The sequence below is a fragment of the Microcaecilia unicolor genome, chromosome 4, assembly GCF_901765095.1.
Source record: "Microcaecilia unicolor chromosome 4, aMicUni1.1, whole genome shotgun sequence".
Lineage (NCBI taxonomy): Eukaryota > Metazoa > Chordata > Amphibia > Gymnophiona > Siphonopidae > Microcaecilia > Microcaecilia unicolor.
Window position 1 is genome coordinate 293814859 of NC_044034.1, and position 26213 is coordinate 293841071.

General features: G+C 41.9%; 1 protein-coding gene across 20 annotated transcripts in view; it reads right to left on the reverse strand.

Moving 5' to 3' along the window:
• CAMK2B (calcium/calmodulin dependent protein kinase II beta) overlaps positions 1–26213 on the reverse strand; it is a 453822-nt gene that overhangs the window by 254292 nt on the left and 173317 nt on the right. For all 20 annotated transcript variants that reach the window (XM_030201732.1, XM_030201722.1, XM_030201730.1 and 17 more), the window contains exon 5: positions 10562–10627. In XM_030201732.1, coding sequence (XP_030057592.1) covers positions 10562–10627 — 66 coding nt within the window. The remainder of the gene's footprint in view (positions 1–10561; positions 10628–26213) is intronic.

Genomic DNA, 26213 nt, shown 5'->3' on the forward strand with positions numbered 1-26213 from the left:
ATATACCACTGCCATGTAGATAAAGTGAGACCTCACCCTCCAGAATGCATCTGGGGCCCCTCCTCACAATAAAAAGTTGAAATCTGGCCACCTGTTGATCTATGCATCCACAATTTACCTGTAACTGACATGGGTGTCACTAAAGTCTGGTGTTAGCCCCAAATTTTGGGACTTCCTGGGTGCTGCAGAGAAGTCTGTGCCATGGAATCAGCATGAGTTTCCATCTAATTATTTTCCATAGAGCAGCTATGAAGCCCAACCCCACAGGAGGGACTTGGAGGTTAGTCGTTGAGAATATAAATACCCATGATTTAGAGGGAAACTATCTTTTTCCAGAAACCTGACAGCCAGAATGTTTGCAATTGAAGCCAACCTACCTTGTCTATCACACTCTGGTGGCAGGGCCTAGGACAGAGATATGCTCTGTTCCATAAAATGGAGGAGGAGAAACAGTAGACTACTTCAATAAACTGACCTGACTCTGCTCTCACATCTAGCTCAGCATCACTCACGTAAAGTGTAGAAGTGACCATGTTGAAGGTCTTTTTCTACCAAGTTGGTCTGAATGCTAGACAAGCAAAAATCAGTGGGGTCTCTGAACTCTCAAGGAGAGTAGACAAAAGAAAAGGGCTGGGAGGGGTGCCTGGACAGGAAGAAGCACTAGAGTCAAGTGGACTCAATCCCTAAGAGATACTCGTGCAACCTATAAGAAAAGGGAATCCTATTCCAGTTCCAATAGGGTCCCAGGAATCTGCCTTCAAAACCTAGAAAGGAGTGGAGGGGTGCAGGGGAGAATCAAGCCTTTTTGCTAGGAGAGGGCAGTAACATCATCATACATCTGTAGAAGAAATTATAACTATCTCAAGTGTTCCTGTTATTCATCTTGATTAATGATGCTCCTGAAGTCTAACCGACTAGATTATTATTAACATAAATTTGGAGTTACAGTTATTTGACCATGAGTGGCATGGATTTATTTCTGGGGAGCACCCCCTTTTAAGAAGGTCAGGGTGCAATGATCTGCTACCCAAAGATCTTTAACAGTGGAAGCCTTAAAGATAGTTCTTCACCTTCCCCACAGGACCCATCAGCTGATCATTTGTGTAGACCCAGATAAAGTCTGGATAGGGGTTCACCTAGGGGTCCTTAAATGAGTATTGACCCAATATTTTAAAAAGAAATTGCTTATGTGGTTGCCACATGCATTTAAAAATCAAACTCTGGTGTGTGTGTCTATCTATCTATCTATCTATCTATCTATCTATCTATCTATCTATCTATCTATCTATCTATCTACATATACATACATATATGCATGTATATAAACATAATAGGAGTAATTTTATTAAGCATTTTCCATCTGGAAAACATGTTTTATACATGGGCAACGGCTCTTATAAACTGCATGTGTGCATACTTTCATAAATAGCACACACATAGAAAGATGGCATCTATTTTAATGCAATATACACATAGGCTTTCCAGAGGGTGTACTTTGCTGTCTCTTTATGGGTTTTGTGAAGAAAATTACAAGCATGGGTGGAGCAGGGATAGAGTTGTGATGTACATGCTTATTTTATAAAATATTCACACACACAATGATGGTAGCTATGGCAGTGGTGAAAGGAACTCCTCCTTCCTCCTAAAACCCCTCACTCAGGCCCCCAAATCCCCCAATCCCATGAAACTCAGAGGCAAAGCATAGCAAACATAACTTACTTTTCAAAAAGTTGTCATACTGCTCCTTTCAATGACACAGCACTCTCTGCCTTGCACTGGCAGCCTGAGAAACACAGAAATGTCTCACCTTTTCCTGCCAGCCTGAAGTCTATTATTGGAAGACACTGGCAAAGCAGTGAGAGGTGATGTTCTTATGCACTTCTCCTGCAGCTGACGCAGGGCAGAGAGTGCTGTCATCGAAGGAGGCAATGTAGTAAATATTTGAAAAATAAGTTAGGTTTGCTGTACTGTACCTCTACCATTGAAGTATTGGGCCCTGCCATGCTGTGGGGGCTGATTGGTCAGAATTTCCCTGAATGATAGGATCCTATATTATAAGGGAACACAGGTGCTTGTGTTGCCTTTATAAAATAATCAAACCATCAAATACCTCTCTTTAAAATTATCTAAATAATCATTTTATTATATGGACCATCAAATGACAGAGGATTTCTGCATTATTCAGAACAGAATGGTATCTCATGGTTTCATCATCCCGTCCATAATTTAGACCATAGTCAACAATTATCTTTTGATGGATAGATTTTACAAAAAAATTGGAGGGGAACTCAAAGAGATATCTACAAATTCAGATTTTGAATTTGGTTCAATGAGCCTTTGATAGAGGTATGCTAAGAGGTAAATAGAGTTTTTGACTGAAGATCATCCTTGTATTCCTTATATGCTCCCAAAAGTGCATAAAATTTTAAATAAACCTACAATAAGATCAACAGTATCTACATGAGGCTTGGCTTTAGATACTTTGTCAAAATTTGTTGATGTGTTTCTGAAACCATTGGTAAGAGAAGTTAAATCATATTTGTAGGATACCTCTTAGAATTCTTGTGGAATTTTTAGATATTCCAGAGGACACCTTGATGGTTACATTGGATATTTTGGCTCTATATACTCAGATCTCACATAATAAAGTGATGAGGGTGCTTAAGGAATTTTTTTCTTGAAAAATGTGCATTACCTCTAATCTTGGTTGAAAGTTTGATGAATTTTATAGCTTTGGTGTTGAAGAATAGCTTTTTGGTTTGAGGATATGTTTTAAGAGCAGCACCATGGTATAAGTGATTGGTGCCATGTTGTCCCTTTCTGTGGCAACTATATTTTGCTTATTTATCTTTAGTCTTCCTTCAAATTTGGGAAGGCATTGTTGTGGAAAAGAGTTTTGGATGGGAGGGGAATCTTGATACTATTAATTCCCCAGACAGCTTAAGTATCTCTAATTTTACTGAGTCCTCTTAAGACAGTAAAAGGGTAACTTTATTAGTTACCTTTCAAAATGAGGAACATAAAATGCTGATTCTAAAAGCTTATTTTTCCAAGAAAAATGGACCTTTCTGTGATCAAATGATAAAAATGTTCTCAGATGTTGCCAGACCTAGACCTTTACCTGTTACACTTGTGGTGGAAACTGTGAGCCCTCCAAAACTTAACAGAAACCCACTATACCCACATATAGATGCCCCCTTCACCCTAAGGGCTATTGTAGTAGTGTACAGTTGGGGGTAGTGGGTTTTGGAGGGCTCAGTGGACAAGATAAAGGCGCAACAGTGAGACGTGTACTTGGGAGCATTTATATGAAGTCCACAGCAGTGCCCCCTAGGGTGCACCATTGCTCTCCTGGGATGTCTGGGGGACCAGTCTACTAAAAATGCTGGCCCCCTCCTACATACCAATGTACATCCTACATCAAAAATGGCCTGAAAAGATAAACGCAAAGAGCACAAACACTTGTTATAAACAGTATTTAAAAAAAAAGGACATATGTTTTGTGGTTTTGAAAATGGTCATGTTTTCTATTTGGATTTGGAAGCCAAAAAAAAAGGGGGAGTAGGGGAAGATAGCTCTTCTCAAACACCAAAGGAGACGTGTGGATGAATTAAAAGCTTTATTACAAAAACATCAAATTCAACTGGTAGCTTATGAAGATTTTTGTTTGTTGCTTTCTCTCAATCAGGGTTTTGTTTTCATACCCCATTTGTGTACTTTTCACATCTACATTGACATTATAATTGACATCATAAGACTCCTGAGGCAGGTGCTCAGGCGCCGAAACACAGTTGCTGTGTCGAGTCGAATTTAATGTTTTTGTAATAAAGCTTTTATTTCATCCACACGTCTCCTTCGGTGTTTAAGAAGAGCCATCTTCCCCTACTCCCCCTTTTTTGGCTTTCATTGCAATACGTAGGGAATCAGTGCACCTCCACCCCCTCTGTGTTTTTTTTTCTCTCCTATTTGGATTTGGGATATTTAGCGCAAAACGTCCAAAGTCCGACTTGGACGTCATATCGAAAATGCCCCTCTCTGTAACTTTGTAAGTCTATGTGCTTTGAAAATGAGCACTATGGACTGTGATAAACTGCTGACACCATCTTTTTTTATAGGACTAAAGCTATGTGAATATGGACCTGTGACAAAAAACTTTCTAGTCAGAATCCATGAGGCAGAAGTGGATACAAAACATTAATTCATGTCAGAATTGATTGACTGGCTGCTTGAATCAGATAAGTGAATTTGGTTACCTCTTGTGTGAAGATGTATAAGAGTTTAATGAGATTTTGAATATACAAGTTGAATGAAGAAAAACAATGGACTAAGTTAGATAATGAAACCTTGAGTCTACATTTTGCTTCACAAGACTCCTGAGGAAATTTAAAGTCATGGGACAGGAAATAATGTCCTATTGTGGAACAAACAAAAACTGGTTACTGTCATGGCTGTGGCTGTGCTCCAGCTCACCTTCCGCCATTGGTAGGCATTGGGATTGGGTTCTGCAAGGAATCTATGCTGGAATCACTGATTTTTAATATATTCATAAGTTATCTAAAGATGGGCATAACTAGTGAGGTAATTAAATTTTCTAATGACACAAGAGGATTGTGAAAAATTGCAAGATGATCTTACAAGACTGGGAGACTGGGCATCCAAATGGCAGATGATGTTTAATATGAGGAAGTGCAAAGTGATGCATTTGGAAAAGAGGAACCCAAACTATAGCTACATGATTTAAGGTCCCACATTAGGAATCACCGACCAGGAAAAGGATTTAAGGGTCATCGTTGATGATATGTTGAAACTCTCTGTCAGCCTGCAGCAGCAGCTAAGAAAGCAAATAGAATGTTAAGGATTATTAGGAAAGGAATGGAAAACAAAAATGAGAATGTTACAATGCCTTTCTATTGCTCCATACTGCAATTCTGGTCACCGCATCTCAAACAAAATATAGCGGAATTAGAAAAGGCAAATAGAAGGGCAACAAAAATGATAAAGGCGAAGGGATAACTTCCCTATGAGGAAATGCTAAAGCAGCTAGGGCTCTTCAGCTTGGAGAAGAGATGGCTGAGTGGAGATATGATAGAGGTCTATAAAAAACTGAGTGGAGAACGGGTAGAGGTGAATCGCTTGTTTACTCTCTCCAAACATATTAGGACTAGGGGGCATGGAATGAAACTACTAAGCAGTAAATTTAAAACAGGGCAGAAAAAATAGTTCTTCGCTCCACATGTAATTAAATGCAGCAAAAGCAGTTAGCTTAGCAGGGTTTAAAAAAGATTTGGATAATTTCCTAAAAGACCATAAGCCATTATTAAGATGGACTTGGGAAAATCCACTCCTTATTTCTAGGATAAGCAACATAAAAATTTGTCTTACTGTTCTGGGATCTTGCCAGGTACTTGTAACCTGGATTGACCACTGTCGGAAACATACTGAACTTGATGGACCTTTGATCTATCCAGTACGACAATGCTTAAGTTCTTATGTTTTTATGTTCTCTGTTGTTTGGCGGTCCATATAATATGATTATTATTTAGAGGGTTTTAAAGAGAAGTATATTTGATGTTTTGATTATTTGAGATAACGTTTTCACCTCTTTAGGTCAGCTTTTACTAAACATATATAACATAGGTGACTTTCTAGAAATTTTTATAAGTGCCTCACGTAGGCAATTTCTAAAAACTATTCAGCTGGGTAAATGGTTTATTTGAAAACTGCTCACCCTCCTGTGGGTAAAAGGACACAATGATGGTTCACTGAGTTTGTATAATTGTCAGGAACATGCAAACTCCTCCACTGCAAGCAAATCTTTCTCATGAATATTCATTGTGGATATCCTGAAAACTGGACTGGCTGCATTCAAAAGGAGCAAAGATATAGGTGAAATGGTATCCCAAAAATCTGATGTTATATTTACTTCAGAAAAATTTCTGGGCTGTTTTTACTGTGGTCATTGACAATGGTATGAATATACAATTGAGGGACTTCAATGCACATTTCCTGCTATGGATTAAACTTTATAAAGTCATTACAGGACAGGTTTGGGAACCACTGCCTTAGAGACTTAAAATTATATTATTATTAGCAAATTACTCTAGGGTAAATTGAGGCACAAAGAAATAAAGTGATGAGATCAGGATCACACAAAGTCTGTGACTGAGGCACAGGGAGATAAAATGATGAGCTCAGGGTCACCTAGATATTCAGTGACTGGGACACAGGGAGATTAAGTGATGAGCTCAGGGTCACACAGAGAGTTGGCGCCTGAGGTACAGGGAGATAAAGAGAAAAGATCAGGGTCACACAGAGAGTCAGTGACTGAGGTACAGGGAGATATAGTGATGAGCTCAGTGACATACAGAGTCAATGAATGAGGCACAGGTAAATAAAGTAATAAGCTCAGGGTCACACAGAGAGTCAGTAACTAAGGCATAGGGAGATAATATGATCGAGTTCACAGTGACACAGGGAACCAGTAACTGAGGCACAAGGAGATCACTGAGGCACAGAGAGATAAAGTGGCATGCTCAGAGTTACAGAGAGTCAGTGATTAGGACACAGGGAGATAAAATGATGAGATCAGGGTCACACAGGCAGAGTTGCTATGTTATCCAATTCCTGAAGTGAGATTTTAAGATAATCCTGTATTTTTAACAACCCTATCCTACATGTTTTCAGATCTGCAGCACTGATTTCAATAGGTAGAATCAGAAATACTATGCTGCTTTAGGATGTAAGTTCAAAATCAGGACTGGTCAAAAAAGTCATCCTTCTGGAACTGTGTAACAGGAACTGGGTTTGATACCCACTGCAGCTCCTTGTGACTCTGGGCCCTTCATTGCCCCAGGTACAAAAATAAGTACTGTATATACTGGAATATAAACCCATGCGCATATAAACCGAGGTAACATTTTTCCCCTGAAAAGTGTGTGTGTGGGGGGGGGGGGGGGGGGGGGGGGGGACATGGTAATTCAAATATAAACCAATGGTTTATATTCAAGTACTGGTAATCCCCTCTCTCTTCTTCCTTTCGTCCTCCCTCCCTCTTGGCATCTGGCATTCCTGCAGTGTCCGACTCTGCCCCCAGCCCCCTCAACTGGAAACGCTCAGTCTCTCCTTGTAAGGCAAACACCCCCCCTCCTGGGCCTACCTTACAGCCCTGTTGGTCCAGTGGTGAGCTTGGACAGGAGCAATGCTTCTACGCTCCTGCCTGTGCAGTTTCCATAGTTAAAATGTTTGCTGTGAGACTGCCACGGGAACTTGCGGCAGCCATTTTAACTAAGGAGACTGCATGGGCAGGAGTGTAGGAGGATTGCTCCTGCCCCAGCTCACCATTGGACCACCAGGGCTGTAAAGTATGCCCAGGGAGGGGGCCTAAAGTGGGTCAGGAAGGGGGATGTTCACCTTCCAAGAAGGGACTGAGCGTTTCCAGTTGGAGGGGAGGGGCTAGGAGCAGAGCCGGCCATGGCAGCCAAGCAGGACACCTTGGGGAAGGGAGGCGACAATAGTACCAGTTATCGGTTGAGGTGTAGACTCGAATATAAACCGAGATCCCTATTTTTGGGACATTTTTTTGGCCCAAGAATCTTAGTTCATATTTGAGTATATGTGGTACCTGTATATAAAATGTAAACTGCTTTGATTATAACCACAGAAAAGTGATATATCAAATCCTATTCCCTTTACCTTTAATTTGGTAGTTCTGGCGCACAGCAGGGAATCTGTCCTATAAGCTACTGATCCCTAATCTTTCCCACTTACACAAGCACAGATAAGTTTCCTGTGGCTAATTATGTTGAATTTACAGCTGCTACCAGAAATTTAAAAAAAAAAAAAAAAGCATAACTAAATCAGATTTTGTCATCTGTTTGGCTCTCTAAGGTCTCCAAATTCATATCATGGAGAGTTTCCCCGAACTGATATGTTATGAACATGGCTGGAAATGACACAGAAACAGATAGGAGAAGATTATATATTGTGTTATTTTTATTTTCTACGGGATTGTCTTTCCACAGAAATCTGTTGTTAAATACCACAACAAAGATTCCAATAGTTAAAAAGTTTGTGTTTGGGGCAGCCATTACTACTACTTTAGCATATACACCAAAGCATGCTGGGATTTTAGGTCCTCCTTTTCCTACTGAGTATGCACAGGACTACGATTTCTTATGTGCCTTTTGCTGAGTGCCCCATTACTAGAGTTGAATCGGCCTATCTATGATGATCCGGAGAGAAGGAATCATGAGAACAACAAATTCTTCCCTGGCTCTGAGATCCACTAGGGAGTGTGGAGAAAATATTCCTTTTAGTCTCCCACTGGGATGATCTTGCAGAATTAATTACTCAGTTAGCAGTTCAGAGGGTTACCAGATGATCAGGTCCTGGCTTTATTCAAACCGCATGCACGACTTATAGTTCCAGCTTCTATATGAAAGGAAGAGCTACAGTCCATAGATACAATAAGAGACAAAACCAAAACTGATCTGCTTCTCAGGTTTTCCTGTCTGAAGTGCCATCCCTAGCCATGTTATAAGGGACATGGTGACCTAATCCTGGTCTAGTAGTATATTTCATGTACAGTCTGCATTTACAACAGAACCTCACAATACGTGGAGGTAAAACCAGAACTAATTCAGCTCTCTCCCTGATTATATGTAGCATTTGGACAGTCCTAACCCAGAAACTGCAGCACACAGCACATCTGTGCCTAAAGGACATTAAGATGGGTCAAAAAGATCATGATCTTCATGAACCCCCAACTATGTAAGCTGGGGATTTTCCCACAGTATCTAATATTTATAGATCATATTACTACAATCTCTGATCAGGAGTCCACATTCTCACCCATGGAACTAACCTCAAATTATAAGTGGGATCTTTTTTCAGGCCGTACCTACTTCTAGGGTTCACATCATACTACATTCCCCAAGTTTAATCAAAGGAACTTCTGCAATGAACCCTAATCTAGACATATTTAGCTTTCAAAAAAGTCCTACAGAACTATGGACTTCCATAAATGGTCATGCTTCTCTCTAAAACCTGGGGTTTTCTTGTTAGGTTTCAATTTGCATGCATGACATTTTTCACCTTCCAGAACATAAGATCAAATGAACCCTTGCAGCCTGATTTTAAGAGAAGAAGAGAGCATGAAATCCCAGATTGCACTGAGTTGGGGAATTAAAGGCCATGACTGGGCTTCAGCCTGGTTCACGGCAGTAGTTACTGTCCAGAAGAATAAGGCTGTTATTATTTAAGACTCCTTCTGTTGAAGCCTAGAATCACGGTCATGGTGTCACATAAGATCTTCAAGATATACATAATGAATAGGCATGAGATAACTTGTAAATATCACATATCCAATGCATCTCATGCACATTAAATGTGGACATCCTGAAAACCCAACCAGTTGTAGAGGCATCAGAACAGGTGGGGAAACACTCCACAACCAGCTAGAATCTTACCCTATGTCTAGGTTTTACCTACTCTGTTTATTATTGAGAATTACTTTTTAAAACCCCTTCACTGATCAATGAAAAAAATTGAGATCATCAAATTCTGACCTCTTTGCACATTATCAAAAGTTTATTAGTGGAAAGACCCTCTGGCTCAAAAGATAGGGGGTATATAGCATTTAGGACAGATTGGTTCTGGGGATGGGTCCTGAGACAAAGCACCCATCACTTCTAATACTGGGTGATACAAGGGATGAGCACAGTAATACAAAGCCTGCCACTTTCAGGACTGAATGACCAAGGGGATGGGCACAGGGATAGAGAGCCTATTACTTCTGGGATTGGATGGCTCAAGGGATGGGCACAGAGACAAAGAACCTATCACCTCTAGGACTGAATGACCCAGGGGGTGGGCACAGGGATACATTAAAAAGTTAATGTTTCCATTGGAAAAGCTAGGAATACAGATAAAGTACAGTCCCCATTTAAACTGTTCCCAATAAATGCACCAGAAATCAATTTTTAAACCAGTTTTAAATGTATTCTGACATAACTGGTTTCAAACTGATTTAATGTTAGAGTTCATGAAGAACAGAGTAGGGACGACCATAAAAAAGGAACCAAGGAGACTTGGTTCTCAGAAAAACGTCTTTATTTTGTGTCCAACAGAGTATTTCAAGTTCCTTTGTTATGATCACCCCTACTCTATTCTTCATTTCTAAGTCTCTGTGAGGTACTAGTTCTTCCTGTTTTCTTCTTTTAATGTTAAGAGTTATACAGAAACAGGATCCTATATGAACACACAACAAATTAAATGGTCAGAACTAGACCTGCCTTTTCCTAGAGACCTGCAGCTATCTTGGGCCCCCTGTGTTCCCTGTTTTACTCCAGATATTAAAGGGCTCTGCCACCATATCCTGGCTTGCAATAGGTTAATGCTGAATAGACACAGTGCCCTCCAGAGTGAGTGGGATTCAAGAAACAGAAGGAAGCAAAGGGTGAGACTTGCATGGAGAGCTGAGACTGGCTGAAAGTAGTCTGATGGAGATGGAGTGGGGGGATGCAGTATAGGGGAGGTAACGAGGAGGGAGGAGGTTACTCACCTTGCATCTGCCTCACTGTAATATTCTCTGGCAACAATGTCTTCAAACAGTTCCCCGCCAGTGACCCTGAAAGAAAGAGAAAGTGTGAATTCTAGAGGGAAGACTCTTCCTTGAACAATGACAACTACAATATTGTTCCTTTTGAGCTATACCAATGATAGCACTACTGCCATGTAAAGGACCTGATTTCATAACAGGTAGGGTTACCATATGGCTCCAGAAAACGGAGGACAGATTGAGCCAGTCTGGGTTTTACTTCCATTGCTTTCAATGGAAGCAAAACCCAGACTGGATCAATGTGTCCTCCTTTTTCTGGAGCCATATGGTAACCCTAATTCCAGGGCCAGGACTCTGCTGCCTTGACTAACAGGGGCTGGGGATGCTGCAGAAGCAGTGCTCACATATCCCAGGTGGGAAAGTCTCCAGTCACTGCACAATGGTGACATCTAGTGTCTGGAGTTAGTGTTCATGACTGCAGAGTACTGGCAAAAGCCCTGGTGGCTTGGCCCAAATGAGAGACTATCACTGCCATGGCTAGACCAGCATAAGTTGAGAAGGATATAAAATGGAGAGAAAAATTTCTGAGTTGTTGTGAATGGAGGTTCATGACATCAGACCCCTGCCCTGGTTCTGCCTGAGCTTTCAGCTATCAATTACAATTATTTACTATTTGTTGACCTTTAGTTCTATTGGGAAATGTGTATGCCCTAGAACAACTATATGCCACCTAATGGGTAAAGGGATATGATATACCACCTTTCTGTGGTACAATCAAAGCAATTTACATTTATTATATGCAGGTACTTTTTCTGTCCCTACTGGGCTCATAACCTGGGGCAATGGATGGTTCATTTCAAATCTGTTTTATTGACAACTAATACAGCAAACAAATTAACAAGCAATACGCATACAGAATACAGTTGTCTCAAAGTTTCAGTTTTCTCCCCAACCACCCAATACCCTCCGGCCTCCCCACTAACCTATTACCTATCCCACCAAACCCAACTCCCATCACCACCTAAATTACTATCCCCAATTTCAAGGGAATGAACACATGAATACCCCCAACCACCCCCACCTGCGTACCAAAAGCCCAAATAATCAAAGATACAAATGAAAGCAATATATCCTGATACAACTAGATCACCAAACAGGTGTAGAGTCCAATATAAATGTCCTGCCGTATTCAGGTAAATATGACAAGCTAAGTCACAGATAATAAACATATCAACCTACCACAACTGAGAAAAAATTTCAAAAAATTGGACAGCAATCATCTAAGGTCTTCCTTTGGCTGGGAGAGATTGAATAAAAGTTTGCACTGTTTCCACAGTTTTATCAGCTGACACAATCTGAAGTCGTGTAGGATAGAGTAGAGCACATGAAATTTGCCAGACATAAAGTTCAGAATACAGAGGAGCAAAAGCTTTCCGCTGAGTGCCCACTTTAGAAGTATAGTCTTGAAAATACAGAACTCTCTGGTTATTATAGGCCAGGCAATGTCCAGCACTCACGGCTTGTAAGTTAATACTCTTGTGCTCCAAATGATAAAACACAAAAAATAATCACTCTATGACGAGCCAAATCACCAGTCCTGAGACCAATCTTACGGGCCCACTTAATTTTAAAAGAATCCTCACTAAAAGTCAAATTTAAGGATTGTGGAAGCCAAGTCTCGAGAGTCTTCACCAAGTCTACATCCATCAGGAATTGAGAACTATCAACCAATCGCAAATTATTGCATCATGCTCTGCCCTCCAAAGTTTCCACTTTGCATTCCATCTGCTTAAAAGCAAGGCGAAGTTGATCTGTAGCATCCACCATATGCTGAGCCGCAGTCTCCAAAGAACCTACACGATGTTGCTAAGCATCATTCTTGAGCTCCAAATTATCCAATCGTTCATAAGCAACCTCAAAACGATCTTGCACTTGCTGTAATTTAGCATCCAAGGCAGCTTCCACCACAGTGTGCACTTCTGTTACAATTTCCTTAGTCCATTCAAAATAAACTGAAGGACTCGGCTGGACTGCTTGAGCTGCCATATTGGTTTCTGCTCTCCTTGGTTTCTCCGAGGCCCTACGAGAGAATCTTGATGCCACAACCCCAAACAAGGTCTTCAAACTCTGTGTTGCTCACAGCCAACAACCACAGCAAAAAGCAGGAAAGCTTTCTGACTCATTTCTTGCAAAAACAGACAGGCTATATTACCAATTTGGTGGGGAGCCGGAGGAGCCAAGCAAGCAGCCTCAGCTCCTGCTCTAGGCATCACATGATCTCCTGGGGCAATGGATGGTTAAGTGACTTGCCCAGAGGGAGCTGCAGTGGGAATTAAACCCAGTTCAGGTTCTCAGCCCACTGCACTAACCATTAGGCTACCCCCCACCTTTCTGTTCTGGGATCCTGTCTGGAGGGCACCAACAGTAATTCTGAAAAACATGTTAAATATGCTGAAAGAAATCTGGATTTCAAAAACACATGTGATGCTTGTGAATCCTCACCCTCTCTTAACAGTACTGGTACATCGGTTTTACTTTCCTCTGGAAGTTCCTTTGCATTTTTGGACAATGCAGTTGACATTTCTGGCTTTGCCAGCTGAAAACACTGATTTTACTAACAATAAAGAAGACCGCACTGACAATGTGAGAGATTATAAGTCAGCAAGGGATCTTCACTCAACCATTGCTCTGTGACTGTACAGCACTGTGTGCATTGATGGAATATTATAAATAATGACTGCTCTGTTCTGTGACTGTAGAATGTTGTAAACACTGATAACTCTATTAATAATTATTGCTCTGGAACTATAGAATGTTATGCACACTGACTGCCTTTAATAACCAGCGATCAGTCTTTTACAGGCTATCCTAGAAGCAGAGACTAATGGCATTGTTTTCAGCCCTGGAAGAGGATAAGCTGGCCCTCATCACAGTGAACACTAGAAAGGGAGAAGCCACAGTGAGAAAGGAACAGGTTAATAAGCCCCACTACTGTCTTCTGCTGAAGTGAAGATGAATGGTGGTGGGTCATGCAGAACAGCGAATGGTCTCTAAATATAGAATCATGGAGGCATAACTCCACAGGCAAAGTCAGCTGTAGCTATTTTCGCACCCTCTGGGGATGGGAGAGAAGAAAGAGCCAATGAAGGTTCTTGCAGGAAAATGAATGTGTGTGGAAAATGAATGTGTGTGGGGTTTTTTTGGGTTTTTTTTTTTTTGGGGGGGGGGAGGAATCCTGCATGAGAAGCAAAAACTGCTATATAACTGGGCTTGGGGCCATCATTAAGATTAAAGACCTTTACTACAAAAGAGAAGATAGAATTTAGTAGATATTTTATATTAACAGCCTGGCAACATAAAGACAAGTACACCATTATAACCATCAAGCCATGGGTAGTTTTATTAGCTTTCCCACCATTTTGAACCAGTGCATCCTTCTGATACACATTTAATGGTTTAACATTTTCAAGAATATTATATAAAACAATTTCATTTCTGTACTGATTTTGTTCATATTAGCAACCTGGGATACTCCTGTCCTCTCTTTTACACTCCTCCAAAAATGATGAAACAAGTGGATGTGTGCGAGCTTTCATCCTTCACACATTTTATAAAATCTGGCAGTCCCCTCTCCCCCCAATGCTAGCTGAAGCTACATAGCTTTCACATCAGTTACCACCTCCTGGCTTTATTCATTGGGAAAATGAAATCACAACATAGATAAAAATAAGAATGGTAAGCTTCAAGCTGCTTCATGTCTCCTGCAGAAACTTGCATGTCAAGGGTGTACTGCCTGCATTTGATTACTCTTCTTCTTTCCAAAATGCACACGCAAGGCAAATTATATTTCAGCTACAGCAGATAGTTGCCTACCCAAGAGGGCTTAGAATCTATGGGTGCTAGATTTATTAATCTGCTTTAATATAATTAATGCCAGTTCTAAGTAAATAGGCCTTCACTGACAATAATGGGGCTTGGAGTAAATTATACACATTAATGTACAGCACAGATTAAATCTAGTCCTAAATTTGTGCTAGAGCAATGGAGGGTGAAATAACTTGCCCATGGTCAGAGGAGAGAAGCAGAACATGAATCCAGGCTTCCCTGGATCTCTCTCACTGCTCCAACCACTACGCTACTCCTCCACTTCATACCACCATCACCATTCCACATAACACATGGATGCAAGATCTAGCCACTTCTCATTCCCCAAACCTGCTTTATCCTGCCAGACATTATGCCAGGATGAATTGGGGTACCGTGGAACATCCATAGCTTCAAACTCATGCACCTTTTAATAACCCAAAGACTGTGCTGCCCTTAAACAGTGCAACTGACCAAAGCTTGTCACAATTATTACTAGATGTAGTCATGTAATAAATGTTTTAGCATATCTAGATCCATAATTGCTGTCAAAGGATGACACGTTGACTTGTTCTATTCGTTCAGTTGTTATACTTTTATCATTACTGATCTTTTGCTTAATTAGTTGATATTCAGTTCATGGTGGTCAATGGTTTTTAGGCAGCAGACAATGTTGATCCATGTTCTGGCATGGCACTGAATATCTGGGGTGTAGATACCAGCATAGTTAAGTAGGCAAAGACAGGACTTCCTTTTTGCGGTCCTATCTGCCCACTTAACTATGCAGGCACTGGCATTGAATTCATCCAGTGCCCACATAACTATCAGTTCCTCCCTGACTCTGTACCCAGACCACCCCAGCACTAACCGGGCACTGCCATGGAGGTCAGAGCCAATAATCAGCAGCAGTGCCCAGTTAACTGAATATCAGCAGCCAGTCCACTCAGTGTGGTTTAAGCAGGCAGGAACCTTTCCCGCCTGCTTCAGTCAAGCTGAAGCCAAAGAGAATGAAGTCTTCTCTTCCTCTCTCTGCCCCAAAACAAGTATGTATGTACCAAATACTTCCCCTTTCCACTTGCTACCCTCATTTCCTCTTGCTGCTTGCTTGAGTCTGGGCCCTTGAACACTCGGTACAAGGTCTGGCACCAGCACACTCAGTCTTCAAGCCTATCTACTCGTGGAGGCCCTGTTGGTACCGCCCCATTGACACATACTTGTCAGAGAGGGTGGAATTAAAAGGGCCTTCTCAGCACATGGCGTTGGGCACAAAGGATCCTCAGTGCTGGTGCCGGGCCTTGTACTGGCTGAGAGAAGGAGGAAGGGCAGAGGGAGAGGAGAATCGATGGACATGAATAGGAGAGGAGGGCAGGGAAGAGAAGAGAATTGCTGAATATGGGTGGGAGTGGAAGACAAGGGGAAAAAGAATCATAGGACATAGATGGGAGAGGAGATAAGGGGGGAGAGAGGAGAATCACTGGACATGGATGGTATGTGAGGAAAGAGGAGAATCACTGGACATCGATGGGAGGGGAAGGCAGGGGAGAGAGGAGAATCACTGGACATGGATGGTGAGAAGGGGAGGGGAGAGAGGAGAACTGCTGGACATGGATGGAGGGGACGGCAGGGGAGAAGCAGAATTGCTGGACATGGATGGGAGAAGAGGGCATGGGAGGGATGAGAATTACTGGACATGGATATAGGGGAGGGCAGAGGAGTGAGGAGAATTGCTGCAAATGGATGAAGATGGGAGATAGCATGGGAGATAGGAGAACTGGTGGACATGGATGGAAAGGAGAGCAGGAGAGAGAGGAGAATTGCTGGGCATAGATGGATGAAAAGAAGGGCAGGGGAGAGAGGAAAATTTCTGGACATGAATAGATGGAGGGGAGGACAGTGAGAAAGGAGAATTGCTGAACCTGAATGGGAGGGGAAGGCAAGGGAAAGAGGAGAATTTCTGGACATGAATGGATGGAGGGGAGGGCAGAGGAGGTAAGAGACTTTCTGGACATGAATGGAAGGAGGGGAAGGCAGAGGAGGTAGGAGAATTGCTGGGCATGGATGAATGGAGGGGAGATCAGGGGAGAGAGAAGTGCTGGACATGGATGAAAGGGAGGGCAGGGGAGAAAGGAGATCACTGGACATGAAAGGGAGTGGAGGACAGAAGGAGAGGAGATGGGAGAGAGGAGAATTGTTGAACATGGATGTAGGGGAGGGCAGGGGAGAAAAGAGAATTGTTGGACATGGATGGAGAGGAGAGCAGGGTAGAGAGGAGAATTGCTGGGCATGAATGGATGGAAGGGAGGGCAGGGAGAGAGAAGAAGTGTTGGACATGGATGGATGAGGGGAGGGCACGGAAGAGAGAAGAATCGCTGGAAATGGATGAGGGGAGGGCAGAGGAGAATCTCTGGACATAGATGGATGGAAGGGAGGGCTGGAAAGAGGAAAATCACTGGGCATGGATGGAGGGGATGGGAGGGGGGAGAGAGGAGAATTGATGGACATGGATGGAAAGAAGAGCAGGAGAGAAAGAATTGCTGGACATGGATGGAGAGAAGAGCAGGGGAGAAATAATTGCTGGACATGGATGGAGAGAAGAGCAGGGGAGAGAGGAGAATCACTGGCTATGGATGGATGGAGGCAGAAGGTAGGGGAGAAAGAATCGCTGGACATGGATGGATGAAGGGGAGGGCAAGGGAGAGAGGAGGATCACTGGACATGGATGGATGGGAGGACAGGGGAGCGAGAACTGCAGAACATGGATAGAGAAGAGAGCAGGAGAGATAGGAGACTTGCTGGACATGGATGAGGAAAGAGGAGAATTGCTGGACATGGATGGAGGGGAGGGCAGAGGAGAGAGGAGAAATGCTGGACATGGATGGATGGGAGGGGAGAGAGGAGAAATGCTAGACATGGATGGATGGGAAAGAAGACAGAGGAAGGAAATGTACATGGATGGAGGGGAGGAAGAGGGGAGAAAGGAGGAATGTTGGACATAAATGGAGGGGAGGGAAGGAGATGCACATGGATGGAAGGGAGGGGAGGGGGGAGAGAATGATGGACATGGATAGAGAAGAGGGAAGAGAAAGGAAGTGAGATGAACATGGATGGAGGGGAGGATAGAGAGGAGAAATGCTGGACATGGATGGGGGGAGAAAGGAGAAATGCTAGACTTGGATTGAGAGGAATGTCAAGTCAAATGGAAAGCGCTGATAAGGAAAGCTAAGAGGGACTTCGGAAAAAAGATTGCGTTGGAGGCAAAAACACATAGTAATTTTTTTTTTAAGGTATATTAAAAGCAGGAAGCCAGCAAAAGAGTCAGTTGGACCGCTAGATGACCGAGGAGTAAAAGGGGCGATCAGGGAAGACAAAGCCGTAGTGGAGAGATTAAATGAATTCTTTGCTTCGGTCTTCACCAAGGAAGATTTGGGTGGGATACCGGTGCCGGAAATGGTATTCGAAGCTGACGAGTCGGAGAAACTTAATGAATTCTCTGTAAACCTGGAGGATGTAATGGGGCAGTTCTACAAACTGAAGAGTAGCAAATCTCCTGGACCAGATAGTATTCATTACAGAGTACAGATAGAACTGAAAAATGAACTTGCGGAGCTATTGATAGTAATATGTAATTTATCCTTAAAATCAAGCGTGGTACCGGAAGATTGGAGGGTGGCCAATGTAACGCTGATTTTTTAAAAAGGTTCCAGAGGAGATCCGAGAAATTATAGACCGGTGAGTCTGACGTCGGTGCCGAGCAAAATGGTAGAGACTATTATTAAGAACAAAATTACAGAGCATATTCAAAAGCATGGATTAATGAGACAAAGTCAACATGGAATTAGTGAAGGGAAATCTTGCCTCATCAATCTACTACATTTCTTTGAAGAGGAGAACAAACATGTGGATAAAGAGGAGCCGGTTGATATTGTGTATCTGGATTTTCAGAAGGCGTTTGACAAAGTACCTCATGAAAGACTCCAGAGGAAATTGGAGTGTCATGGGATAGGAGGTAGTGTTCTATTGTGGATTAAAAACTAGTTAAAAGTTAGAAAACAGAGAGTATGGTTAAATGGTCAGTATTCTCAATGGAGAAGGGTAGTTAGTGGGGTTCCCCAGGGCTCTGTGCTCAGACCGCTGCTTTTTAACATATTTATAAATGACCTAGAGATGGGAGTAACTAGTGAGGTAATTAAATTTGCTGATTACACAGAGTTATTCAAAGTCGTTAAATCGTGGGAGGATTGTGAAAAATTACAAGAGAACCTTACGAGACTGGGAGACTGGGCGTCTAAATGGCAGATAACGTTTAATGTGAGCAAGTGCAAAGTGATGCACGTGGGAAAGAGGAATCCGAATTATCGCTATGACATGCAAGGTTCCACGTTAGGAGTCACGGATCAAGAAAGGGATCTAAGTGTCGTCGTTGATGATACGTTGAAACCTTCTGCTCAGTGTGCTGCTGCGGCTAAGAAAGCAAATAGAATTTTAGGTATTATTAGCAAAGGAATGGAAACAAAAATGAGGATATTATAATGCCTTTGTATCGCTCCATGGTGCGACCGCACCTCGAATATTGTGTTCATTTCTGGTCGCCGCATCTCATAAAAGATATAGTGGAATTAGAAAAGGTGCAGAGAAGGGCAATGAAAATGATAAAGGGGATGGGATGACTTCCCTATGAGGAAAGGCTAAAGTGGCTAGGGCTCTTCAGCTTGGAGAAAAGGCGGCTGAGGGGAGATATGATAGAGGTCTATAAAATAATGAGTGGAGTTGAATGGGTAGATGTGAAGCATCTGTTCACGCTTTCCAAAAATACTAGGACTAGGGGCATGCGATGAAGCTACAATGTAGTAAATTTAAAACGAATCGGAGAAAAGTTTTCTTCACTCAACGTGTAATTAAACTCTGGATACAGCTCTAGGACCGCACATCTAACTGTGAGTAAACCAGTCATTTTTAACCAATCAACCCGCTCACCATTACCATAGAGCAACAAAACCACTCCAGACCACATAGACACCATCCTATGAACAAAGACCAACAACGCAACCATCATACCTGATCATCTAACAGCCCAAAGCGAACTAACACCAAAATGAACACCGCCAAACAGCTCCTAATAATTTACTCCTTATCCCTAATTCACCACACACTAACCACCCCCTCACAGATACCAACAACATACCCACAATACACAAGCTCAACAGACTACCCAGATACAATACATCTCACCAAAATAACAACAACCAAAACAATGGAAGAACTACTATACGCGGACAAAATCAATACAAAGGAAAGAAAGGACACAACAAACCTAGACTACAAGAGAATAGACAACTAAGAAAAATCAGCACAACTTCAAACCTAACTGACCCCTACCAAACAATTCAAGTGGGATACATAAAAGTCAGATCAGTAGTCAACAAAACAACAATAATAACAGACTGGATCATGACAAACAACCTCGACCTATTATTCATCAGTGAAACCTGGATCCACAATCATAAGGACCCCATAATTTTAGATCTGTGCCCCCCCCCCCCCCCCAGGCTACAAAATCACTCACTGGACAAGAAAAGAAAAAAAGAGAAGGAGGCATAGCACCAATCCATAGATCCCACTTCACCGTAACAACAGCAGCCGAGTCCATAACACCCCAACTTGAAATTGCCTCAGTTAGAATCCACCATACAACCTTGCTCGACCACCTAAACGTTGTCTTGTTTTATAGACCACCAGGTAACTGGCATGAATGCCAACCACACTTCATGGTTTTCATATCGAATACATGTGTATCTAACTCCAATCTACTTATAATAGGGGACATAAACCTACACCTAGAAGACCCTAACTCAACCAATGCACGTGAATGCAAGGATTTCCTCCAACTATGGGACCTCAACTGGCCAAATATGCAAGCAACCCATGTCAAAGAACACACACTCGACCTCATCACACACAAACTGTCCTCAGACTTAAACCTAATACTAACAGATACAAAATGGACGGACATACCATGGTCAGACCACCACAAATTAAACCTATCCCTACAATGGCGAAAAAAAGGATCATACCACAATCAACAACGCACAATCTACACCACGAGAGGCCAAATTGACCCTGTAACATTCTGGCAACAGATCTACAAGAACGAATGGACAGCACAAACAGACTTGAAACACTATCTCCTAGATTGGGACAACAGATGCAGAAGCATATTAGACAACATAGCACCACTACAAACAAGAACCTCATGAAGACACAACTCGATACCATGGTTTAATGAAGAACTGAAAAAACTAAAAACACAAGTTAGGAGGCTTGAACGAGCATGGAATAAAATAAAAGATGAATGCACACTTAACACATAGAAACGAATGCAAAGAAAATACAAATATGCAATAAGACAAACCAAATGTTCATACTACAAAACCAAAATAGGGCCAGACTACAAAGACACGCATAAACGTTTCCAACTTGTGAACAAACTACTAGATACCACACCAGTTACCACAACCAACACAGACACCCCATCAGCAGACAACCTCGCTAAATATTTTCAACGAGAAAATTGTAAAGCTACGAATCACCTTACCACTTAATACCACCGACCACGAAAAATTAATTGACTATCTGGACCCAATCCCTGATGAATATCCAGCAGACCAAATGTGGACAAACTTCGCTGTACTTACTGATGAAACCGTCACCCAAGCGATCAACAGGTTTGCCAAATCCCACTGCAAACTGGACATATGCCCCAACAACCTAATAAAATCCGCCGCTCAAACCTTCATAACAGACCTCATGACGCACCTAAACTACATGTTACAACACGGACTCTTCCCTAAGGATAAAGGAAACATACTACTCACCCCAATACCTAAAGATTCAAAGAAAAAAGCAAATGACATAACCAACTACCACCCGGTAGAATCTATCCCTCTGGCAGTCAAACTAATGGAAACTATGGTAACCAAGCAGCTTACCGACTAAACAAATTCTCAATATTACATGAACCACAATCAGGATTTCGATCCAACCACAGCACCGAAACAGTACTAATCACTCTCCTAACCAAATTCAAACAAGCAATTGCAACTGGCAATAGTGTACTTCTCCTACAATTTGACATGTCCAGCATGTTCGACATGGTAAGCCATAAAATACTATTAAACATCCTAGAATACTTCAGGATTGGAGGAAGCGTACTTAGTTGGATCAAAGGCTTCCTAACCGCAAGAACATACCAAGTGATATCAAATTCGAATACATCATCACCATGGAAACCAGAATGCGGAGTACCCCAAGGATCACCGCTTTCACCGACCCTTTTCAACCTAATGATGACACCTCTAGCCAAATCGCTATCCAACCAAGGCCTTAATCCCTACATCTACGCAGATGATGTCACGATCTACATCCCGTTCAAACATGATCCAACAGAAATCACAAATGAAATCAAACACAGCCTCCAAATCATGAATTCATGGGCGGATACATTTCAATTAAAACTCAACGCAGAAAAAACACAATGTCTCATCCTCTCATCACAATATAACATGAACAAACCCACCACTATAAACACCCCAAACTATACCCTTCCTGTTTCAGATAGCCTGAAAATTCTAGGAGTCACAATTGACTGAAATCTCACACTAGAAAGCCATGCGAAAAATACAACAAAGAAAATGTTCCATTCAATGTGGAAACTCAAAAGAGTAAAACCTTTCTTCCCAAGGGAAATATTCCACAGCCTGGTACAATTAATGGTACTAAGCCACCTAGATTACCGCAATGCAATCTATGCCGGATGCAAAGAACAAATCATTAAGAAACTTCAAACTGCCCAAAACACAGCAGCCAGACTCAATTTGGAAAAACGAAATACGAAAGCACCAAACCCCTAAGAGAAAAACTACTCTGGCTCCCACTTAAAGAACATATTACGTTCAAAATTTGCACTCTGGTTCATAAAATCATTCACGGTGAGGCCCAAGTCTACATGTCAGACCTCATAGACTTACCAACCAGGAACACAAAAAGGTCAGCACGCCCATTCCTGAATCTCCACTACCCCAGCTGCAAAGGACTAAAATATAAATTAACACATGCATCCAGCTTCTCCTACATAAGCACGCAACCATGGAATGCACTACCAAACGCCATGAAAACAATGCACGACCTAACTAACTTCCGAAAATCACTAAAAACCAACCTGTTCAATAAGGCATACCACAATGATCCATCCTAAATACCAGACAACGAAACTCATACCAGAACTGGACAAAACCGAACTCTATACTTGACTGCTTCAGTTACTTTGTCACGAATGAACTTTAACGCAATACCACTTTATTTCTCATTCCGAGTATGAATTCTCTTTACTTGACTGCTTAATCTACTCTGTCACCTATGAACTTTAATGCAATACCACTTAGTATTTCTCATTCCGGAAATGGCGATCGCCATTACGAAATAATGTAAGCCACATTGAGCCTGCAAATAGGTGGGAAAATGTGGGATACAAATGCAACAAATAAATAAACAGATCATATTACAGTAATCAAGTCTAGAACCAATGAAGGCATTATAGAGAGTGTGCAGAGCACGGAAGTCCAGGACATGTCTAATAAACCGTATAGTCTGTGGAGTGCTAGGAATCCAGCTTTTGGAACCATAGAAATCTGTTTTGAGAAAGTAAGTCAGGAATACAGAGCAATGCCCAAATAATGAAGGGAATCAACAATGGATATAGGAGAATCAAAAAGAGTAGGTATCATGGTGAGTGTGGGGGGAGGGGGGGGGGAGGGTTTATGACAAGAAATCATATAACTGTTATAACTATACAAAGAATTTGCATCACTTCTTATTCAGATCGCAGGTCAAAACCTAAACTTTCTCTCTTGCCTCCCATTCTTCTCCATTACACTAATCAAAATCTGCCTGCTGTCTGGAGTTCAAGATCTCAGTCAGCAGTGTTATTGATTGCTTTCAGGCAACTTCTGTGGTACAATATAGCTGCAATTCAGTTGACCATTAAATCAAGCAAAATAATTACAAACCTTATTTCTGGGAACAGATTAATGTTTAATGTTTCTGAGAGCTCTTCAACTCAGTTACTCTTATCATTAACCTAATCAAATTGGGGTGCTGCTGTACTGCTAATTTTCAAAACCCCATGCACTTATCAGGCTGTCACATGCAAAGCATTGATACAGTATGGACACCTGAAAACTGATCCTCATCATGACCACGTGCACTTATTTCTATAGTGCTATTGGACATATGCAGCACTGTACACTGGTGATAGATCACATACAAGAGGTCTCTGCCCAAAGGAATTCCCTGGGTAACAAAGCAGCTAACAAGTACGGTATATTCCCTGGAATGGAAACTACCCTCCCCTCAGTGACCAAAAATACAAGTTGTATAGCACAATGTCCATAAGTTTGCTATGCTGAAAATGAGCAGCGCTAGGTTAGGGTTAGGGAGGTCAAACATGCACATTAACTTTAATTTGAAATCCCCATGTATACTGATTGAGAGTAACTTGCACCTCATAAGTTACAATAGGTGTAATACAGTATCATTTAATTTTAAGGCTTGAGGAGGTACAGTCTTTGGTTAACTTTGATGGCGGTGACATTTCTCCCAAAATGGGGGAATCAGTGCCTGACAGGAGCCTATTCTATGAAGGAACAACTTTCCTTTATAGGATACTAACCTAACCGGGTAATAAGGTGCTTAACATTTACGCATGAGTATTTATGTCAGCCATGGAGCTAGTATGAAAGTTAGTGCCTAAGTGCTGCAGATATGCACATAACTTATAGCATTCTATTAGTTAAATGTATATGTTTGAGCCTTGCCCATGCTCTGCCTATGTGTACACCCTGCTGCAAATACGCACTATGTAGGTTAACTAGGTAATTGCAGATAAGCACTTAGGTGGAATTTTGGCAGTTACAGGCCTATGTGCACACATCTACTATAATAAAACTCACCCTCAACGTTCTGAAGACAACGTTCTGAAGTCACTCAGTCACTCCCTGAAGGGTTCATGGATTCATGGTGGTGAAGCCACAACACTGACCATGTCTCTCTGCCCCGCCCTCGCATGACGGACCAATCAGAAAAAACACCCTCAACATTCTGAAACACAAAGGACCATCACAACACCGTTCCCAGGCAACACTAGGCAACGTAAGACGGACCAATCAGAGGAAACTACGTGACAATAAGGGAGGAGCATTCCCCAGCAAAATGGCTCATTATCTGTGCAGCACGGAGAGCACAGAACCACCGCTGGAACGAGAGAAGAATATTCCTGCTGTGGGTATGTGCAAAAATAGACCGGGGGGGGGGGGGGGGGGAGAAATTTTTAAATGCCTAATGCCAGTACTGAAGAGTGCCAGAGGGCCTATAGCACAGACTATATTTGGGATCGCTTGACATGGAGTCAGAGAAGCCGGAAAACAACGTGCTCGTCACCATCTGGGACGTGGGCGAACAGGACAAGCTGCGGCCCAGCTGGAAGGATTACCTGCAACCCAGCCAGCAGCAAACAGCGACCAAGGACAGCACAACACATCCCCCAACCCCCAAGCAAAAAACAAAACAAAAAAAGACACACATCAACAACCTGCACACACACCGCACCCTCACACACACACACACACACAAAAAGCCACATGCTAGCGCCCGTTTCATTGGTTTTGGAAATGGGCCTTTTTTACTAGTAGGCACATAAATTCCATTATTCTAAACATTTACATGCACGATTGGCATGTAAATGTTGCTACCTATGTTACAGAAGTACCATTATAGAAGGTAAATCTACATATGTTTAAGAACACATCATTTCAGCACATTGTTCTGTGAGCTTCCTTCATTTGACTGATGATTATGTTACTTTTATTGAAGTTAAATAGTATGGGAATTTCTGGTAGCACTTTGTGGTGGTTTTAGGGATTTATAGTCATGTGGGGTCAAGTGGTGAAATGAATTGCGAAGTTAGCAGTTTGTGGTGTTCCACAAGGTTCACCTTTGTCTCTATTATTTAATGGTGTTTTTTGTTTGTTTTAGTTCTTTTGTAGAGGTTCTTTAAGATTTCGACATTTCTTGTTATTCTTATGCTGGTGATATTGTTTTATTAGTACCTTTTATGTTATCTTAGGATCACACAAACTGGTGGGCACTCATTTTGATTGAGTACATGGACAGACAGCTTCTAATCGTCTTAAACAGAACTCATAAAAAACAAATCTACTGTGGATTAGTGAGAGGGGTAGAGGTATTTGTGTCCCATTGGTTACTTTATTGACATTATTGAATGTTATTATCGATTCCTTGTTAATGGAGTTACATGTTGAAGTGGTGCTTAAGATATATTTTAGACTGAATTGATTTGACAAATTAAAACTTTACTTTTCATGGGATAACTTGGAACAGATTGTTCAGGCTATGGATCTTGTCGGTTACTGTAATAGTTGCTATTTAGGCTTGCCTGCTGAACTATTGCATCATTTGCAGATTATGTAGAATATGGCAGTGAAATTGATTCTGAACGGGGAGGCAAGAGGCTGCCTGTTTAGGGGTGCATCCTACTCAAAACTAGTAAAGAAGGCCCGTTTCTCAGAGCAATGAAATGGGCGCTAGCTTGTTTTGGGGGGGTGACTCACATACGCAGAGCAGGAGCATGGCCATCAAAATGGATTTCTTCTGTCAGCGCTGTTCGTGTTGTCGGTGCTGCAGTGCAAGTGAGCGGTTACGTCTTCATTGGTGCTGGCGC